At 34.0% G+C, this 7,396-nt stretch overlaps 2 protein-coding genes across 2 annotated transcripts in view; one reads left to right on the top strand and one right to left on the bottom strand.

The window, feature by feature from the left end:
- LOC109130014 (PH domain-containing protein DDB_G0287875-like) overlaps positions 1-758 on the top strand; it is a 1,689-nt gene extending 931 nt beyond the window's left edge. The window contains exon 3 of the mRNA XM_019239159.1: positions 201-758. Within this exon, the coding sequence (XP_019094704.1) occupies positions 201-683 (483 nt within the window). The 3' untranslated portion in view covers positions 684-758. The remainder of the gene's footprint in view (positions 1-200) is intronic.
- On the bottom strand, positions 6,085-6,942 carry LOC104759949. The gene has a single exon (XM_010482811.1). The coding sequence runs from the start codon at positions 6,940-6,942 to the stop codon at positions 6,085-6,087; it is 858 nt and encodes a 285-aa protein (XP_010481113.1).

The raw sequence follows: 7,396 nt of genomic DNA on the forward strand, positions 1-7,396 counted from the left end.
ATAATTGTCTTATTTTGCTAAGCTAAGTATCTGATTTTGATTGATGCTTAAGAATCCTTGATATTGATATACTTTTGATTGATGCTTGAGAATACTCGATGTTGATTATCTGGGTTTGTGTGATATTTCTATCTGGGTTTGTGTGATATTTCTGTTTGTTATGTTTGTTTTGTGAATGATCATCTCTTCTTTTGTCTTAGTGTACTGTAACGAATGCCAAGGGAACCCCCTTTGGACTTGGAAGTCTCTCGGAGATAATCACCAAAGGGAAAAGAAAGGCTACTTATCCAAGCTCTAGTCCAGATTCGCTGTTAGAGATTCAAGAACAACTCCAGGTTGCTCGTCGTAAGCTCGCTGATCAAGATGAAGAAAATGCTCGACGTGCCAGAGAAGATGCTAGACGTGATGAGGAGCAACGTGACGCTCAAAACCGCATTGCAACCTTGGAGATGCTCGTATCCTACTTGAAGACTAGTGATCCGGGGGTTGCAGAATTCTTGTCTACTCAACCACCAGCCAATGCGCCATTAACCACAGCAGCACCAGCAACCAACATCACTCCAGCCACTGCGACCAATGTCAACCCACCCGCAACAACCACTTCAGGAGCTAGTTCACCATCTACTTCACCTGCGACTGCACCAACCACTTCACCTTTGTCAGTATCATCCTCTCATGCTTAACAAACTAATTCTATCTCTTTTAAGCCTCTATAACTATTTTTTGGATTGTGTAGTAGTGTTTCTAGATCCTTAGCCTAAAACTNTCTCCCTTAGCCTAAAACTATTTTCTCTATATGATCATTGAATGATTTGTATGTTTTTGGTTAATATCATTCAGAATCAGGATTTTAATTTAAATTCAGGTTTTTTTTCAAAATTTATTGTATACTGTCCCAAATTACTAGGTATATTTTCACTGATTTGCGACCATTTATAATTTAAATAAACACAAACAAAGTACCAAATTNGTGTATATGTCACGATTTTGGGACTAAAAAACTTAGTCTTCAGTCCGTCACAAACAATTCTGACTCCTTTGCGACTACCTTGTGACTAAACAGCGACTACTTTAGGACCAAAATTTCAGATTTTTAAAGTTTATCCTCAACACTGTGGTATTAAATCAGTCTTCCAAACGTAGCTAATTTGTGACTACCATGTCGTCTGAACCAAGTCGTATATTACGACTGCCCAAATGAGTCACTATAGTGTCGTTAAATACGACGGTATATTTCGGTCTGTCCGTAGTCGCCAATTACGACTGCGCCTATGAGTCACTATGGAGTCGTTCATTACGACAGTACATTTTGGTCTGTCCGTAGTCGCTAATTAACGACCATTAGCCTTGTCTCCAATGCGTCGCAAATAAGGGACTGGTTTGCGACCAAAACAATTTGCGACCAAATATTTGCGACCAAATATAACAGTCCTTTAATAGTCGCACATACCGACTTAGCGACTGATTTGAGACGATTCCAGTAGTCCCAAACGCCGTGTTTTCGTGTAGTGGTCCTGATCTTTCTTAAAAAGGATGAAGACAATTCCATCTTTGCAAAGATTAACACATGTGTAGCACGTCATAAATTACTTTTGACCCTTGTATTTAAATTCTTTAGTAAACACTTCATTTCTTTCTGGATTAAAGAAAGTCATATGAAAAGGACAAGCAATTACAATGGAAACTGCATAATTGAGAACGTTGAGTGGATGACATGAACTCTTTGCTTTCCTGGCATAGGCTCGATTACACTACGACTGAGAAAAACAAACATTAGCATGAATCATAAATTATTGCATGAAAAATATGTACGCACAGTATTCAAGTAATTGTTGTCAGAAGGAAACTAATAAACCTCCCAAGTGAAGCTTGAACTTGTTACATATTCTACTTTAATTATAGTAGGATTAATTCGAAAGAGTGATAATAAGCAGGTTTTGGACATGAGGTCTTGAACTTACGCCTTTTTTAACTACAATATAGCAAAGTGAAAAGGCATTATATGCTTACAAAATTGGTTTACATCTAACTTACACCATTAAACCATGAGGATTCACTTGAGCTTGATATTCATATGATCTTGTTCATTGAATAACCTGCACGTATGCCAATTGTTTCGTCCCATCTTAAAGTTTTTTGATGTGTCTAAACATATAAATGAGGCAATGAAAACTGAACTAACACAAAGGATATAACATAGTTCTTAACTCTTTCTACTATATACCATAATGTACATGGAAATTAAACAAAATCAAATACCGAAATATATAATATCATCTCGATTTTAGTATTCTTTGGAGAACTACATAGACATAACCATAGAATAAAATAATCTCTAGTGCAACATGGAAACAAATAGCTGATCTAGCTATGAATGTTTATGGATTCATGTAGCTTGAAGCTTGATAACGGATCGTAATAGAAAAACTGGAAGACCTATATTTTAAAGACCCAAAAAGCTACCTAGGATGATGTGTATACTTTTATTATAAAAAGCACGCAAATTTCTCATTGGAGTTGTTACTTAGAGCCTCAACATAGAATATACTGAGCGAACCATCAAAACCAAGCAACTATGAAATAAGTGGCCCCGACTTGAGCTACAACGGTAAAGCAGATATGTTCTGGTAGGAGACCGAAACTATTTACAAACCATGTATGACAGCGTCGACACATGTGTTATGGGGAGGGATACTTACATCATACGTTGATACATAAACGAACATACTTACATTTGATTTAAAAGTAGTAAAGAACCAAACAAAAATCTGATTAAGAAAAAGAAATACCCAAATTTAGTGAGAGTGTCACCCAGATCCTCTAGCTTCAGCCTTCCTCTTTTCTGCAAATTAAATAGATATAACTATTAATACATGTACACAATACACATATATAGATGTTCATACACATGTGATTATACTGATTCAAGCCAAAGATGAAAATCATATCAACAAAGAAAGGGTAAAGACCTTCATAACCCATAAAAATGACTAAAACCTAGCCGTCGTCCAGCAGATTGAACACTGAACATTGAAGAGAGAAAGGTTGTTGAGGTAACGTGGGATATATATAGTTTGATTAGAGGGGAGATGAAGCAACAACTATCAATAGAGGAAGACGTTACGATGGAGATGGAAGTCAAGGAAGACAGCGAAAGGGTGTAGAGGATTGTTGAGGGACGCTTCAGATCGCACAATGGCGGATGGCGGAGTGGAGCTTCCTGGAGAAGGGTTTTATTTCAACAGCATATAAAACATGTATTATTATTGGATTGGGTTTTTACAGAAATATGAAACTGGCCTTTTAAAGAAATATGAAACAAAGAAAAATGAATTGCTTATTGGGTTGTTTGGCCTTATTAAATAGAGGAGGTGGCTGATGTGGCAGCACCAGGAGTGAGTAAAGTTAATTTTATATATATAGATTTTCGTTATATAGTTAAGATAAATTATATTTTTTTATATTTTTTTCTTTTTTGAAAAATAAAAAACTGATAAGTAGTCTAGAAAGAAAAGAGTAAGATCTTACCTAATTTTTTTGATAGATAATTTTATGTTTTTCTATATAATAATTTTATTGTCATCATCTAAAAGTAATAATTAACAAAAAATAGTTTTATATAAAGTCAATTTTAAAATAATTTATTAAAACAATATCACAATACAAATATCTTATACTATAAGTTTAACCAGTTTTTATAAAAATTCATGAAAATAAAAGTGTGTGAAATTTAATTTATTTTTTATTTTCTATATATTGTCTCTACTTCTAATCATTTTAACATAAATAGTATGATTAACAATAAATTAAATTTTAAAATTATTGTTTTCTGTTATATCATAGGGTGATAAAGCAATTATGTTATGTTACAATCAAAATATAACTTATAAATTACTATTAAATACAAATTTGAGTTGTGTCTTTAATACAATATATATGATTATTGAACATAATGTTAGGTTTTTATATATTAGAAAATATTTAATATTAAATTAGTCTATCATAAATTAATTTGGTTTCAGTTTTTACTTTGAAATGTATGAAACCATTTTATAGTAATAGGACAATTAGTTACAGCAAAGTTAATTAATTTTTGTATGTTCGTTAAATAATTATGATAAATTAAATTATTTATAGTTTTTTTTGAAAAAAAGACTGATAAGTATTCTAAGAAAAACAACTGTAATACCTTACTTTGATAGATAAATTTTGTTGTCCTATATATTAATTCTATTTTCATATCTAAAAGTAATAGTTAACAACAAATAATTTTATAATATGATAAGTCAATTTTAAAATAATTTGTTAAAATGATATCACAAAACATATATCTTATACTCTAAGTCTAACTAATTTTTTTATAATAATTCATGAAAATAAAAGTGTGTCAAATTTAATATACATATTTTTTTCTTCTATAAATTGTCTCTATTTCTAATCATTTTAAAATATAAATAGTAAAATTAACAAGAAATTAATTTTGAAACTATTGTTTTCTATTATTTCTTGGGGGAGATAAAACAATTATGTTATGATACCATTTTTTTTAGTACATATGTTTTAAAAACAGTCAAACTGTAACTTATACTATAATACTATTAAATACAAATTTGAGTTGTGTCTTTAATACATTATATATGATTATTGAATATAATATGATTTGTATATATATATTTGAAAATCTTCTATATTTTAAAATTATTCTATCATAAGTTAATTTGGTTTCAGTTTTTACTTTAAAAGTATGAAACCATTTTCTATTTTTATTTGGTTTCAATTTGTTTATATTTTTTAGTTGGGTTGATCAGTAGTTTTTTTTTAGGTTCTATGATGTATGATTTCATTATGTCCTAAACGTAGCAAAACTAAAACAACCAAATGGCAACGGCGCTAAATTGATAGACAGGTTTTCACCCACGGTATCAATCCCCTATGCAGTTGTAGTACAAATGGTTATCAATCCAAATGGTTGTGTATTGCTAGCAGGAAGAATATGATCAGTACAATACAAGTCAAGCCAAACAATTAAGGTTTGGGTTCTAACAGTCCTAATATAAACAAAGTAAAAGAATATAGACAAATAAACCACACGACCTAAGCACTCGATGCAAGCAATCGAGTACAGGATCGAGTGGGGTGATCGAGTATGCAAGTAAGATATGAACAGCTCGGGGTATTCCTCGATGCAGGTTATCATGTACCTGATCGGGTAAGTGGTCGAGTAAGTAAAGAAAATGCAACAAATGAAATACAAAAGTTCCTAAGGATGGAGGTAATCGAATCCTAAGTGTTCTAGACCAGTATGGATGCCTTACATGCCTCAAGCAATTATTTCCTAGACAATGAACCTCTAAGACCTTGTCACCACACTTTCGCACTAGCAACAATCAACCTTGAACACACTACCACACTGCCGCACTAGCAATATGAACAAGCAGGCATTAAGAACAATTCATTTTTTTCAGTAGACTTAAACTCATCTGATTTTGTCACTCAGAGCTAAGTAAACCTCTAGCACTGACCTAATCAAGCATTTTATCTACTCCTTTCGGCCTGTAGTATTGTAAACGCCCTAGATCTAATCTCAACATTTTGGTCTGTTGACAGCATTAAGAACATCAACCTAGAAGGAAATCTATCAATCATCACAATCAACTAAAGCATCCTAACCGATCAAGAATACCTAATCATCTATCCCATCCCTAGAAACTTTGCTACACTACTCGGACATAGAAACGAATAACAAAGCAATCATAATAAACGAAAATGACATTATATTAAAAGATAGAGTAGAGTAGAAAGAGTATGGGATAAAGATCTAAGAAAACTACAAAATAAAAATGCAAAACAAGAAGAAAAATGTTGAGTCGCTCAGTTCTCTCACAGAAGCTCTCGCTCTCTGGTTTGAGGGTTTGCGGCATGCTCGTTTGCGAGCTAGGGAAAGAGGGGGTTTATATATGGAAACCCATTTGACCTAGCTTCCCAAACCTGCCTGATGGTCTACTCGATGGGATAGTAAAACCGTCATCCCCTTCCTTGGGACCAACAGTCTCCGCAGCCACCGATGCTGCCAGTCTCACTGCACTATCCGCCTGTTTTTCTACCCTTCTCCCCCGTATTCCCACTCGGACAGGCATGGACTAAATGACCATATAATCCACACAACAAACAAATATTTGGTAGGCCTTCGTAAGAAACAAAGTAACGCTCCCCATTAATCATAATTGTCCCTTTCAAAGGTCGTTGCAAATCAACTTCAACGCAGATCCGAGAAAACCTAGCTCTCTCATAGTTCAAGGTTGTCACATCCACTCTAAGGGGACTCCCGAGCCCTTGAGCCACCCTCATCAGGATCGACGGATGATAGAAGTTAACCGGGATGTTTGACAAGTGAACCCACACTGGTGTCGTCACGATTTCATCCCGTAGAGGATCGAAATCTGGTGACCATACCTTTGTCAAAAGATAACTCCCAAAGGCAATCCATGGTCCCCCAGTCAAGACTGACAAATACTCTTCCTCCAGATCAAAGCGAATCATAAAGAACTGCCTCGGTAAATCCATCACGTACATTCCACCCTTCGGTTTCCACATCTCTCTTAACTTTCTAGTTAGCGCCGCAATGGAGATGTTTCTCCCTAGCACCATCACAATCATACATTGCTTCCACATCCCATTCATCACCTCTAATACCTCCAATCCAATAGTAACCACCGGTTCCCCGTCCTCGCCATCCAGGAACTCTAGATGTACCCTTGCATCTACAAACTCATCATCTAACAACCTCGCCGGTGTCGGTCTCCCTCCTACCCCACCACCAATCACTTTCTGCACCCATGTACGTGGATTATCCGGGGGATCGTCTGACGGCCGGTCCTTCTCCCCGCTATCCACCATCGTGTCATCCTGATCGCACACCGCCAAAGCCCAAGAGTCACTCATTCTTTTGTATTCTTAAACCCAAATGACTAACTAGTAACATGTAAAAGATCTTATATTAATGTAAAACAGATTAAATAGACAAATAAAAAAAATGTGTCTATCTAAATAGTGACTAAACAATGTTATTTGTAAAAAAATTTATGTTCAAAAAATACATTAGAACTTTTTTGATGTTAATAATAGGGATAACATCTTAGTCGACTTTTATGTTATTACGAACATTTTTAAATATCAGAAACAAGAATAGTTCATTCTACTAATTTTGTTTTTGACAGAAGATCGAAAAAAAATAATATAATTTTGTTTTTAACTTTATATGTTGACCAAAGATCTAAAAAAACTATCTAATTTCAACCGAATCAAAAGATGGATTAAAAATTCTTTGCCGTAAAATTTAAAAAATAATTAAAAATATACTTTTAAACGGGTAATTCATATAGTGACAAACATTAAA

Source organism: Camelina sativa, chromosome 17 (genome assembly GCF_000633955.1).
Source record: "Camelina sativa cultivar DH55 chromosome 17, Cs, whole genome shotgun sequence".
Classification (NCBI taxonomy): domain Eukaryota; kingdom Viridiplantae; phylum Streptophyta; class Magnoliopsida; order Brassicales; family Brassicaceae; genus Camelina; species Camelina sativa.

What these genes read in the sequence shown, in the direction of transcription:
- LOC104759949 (XM_010482811.1), bottom strand. Translation starts at nt 6,942, where the DNA reads ATGAGTGACTCTTGGGCTTTGGCGGTGTGCGATCAGGATGACACGATG.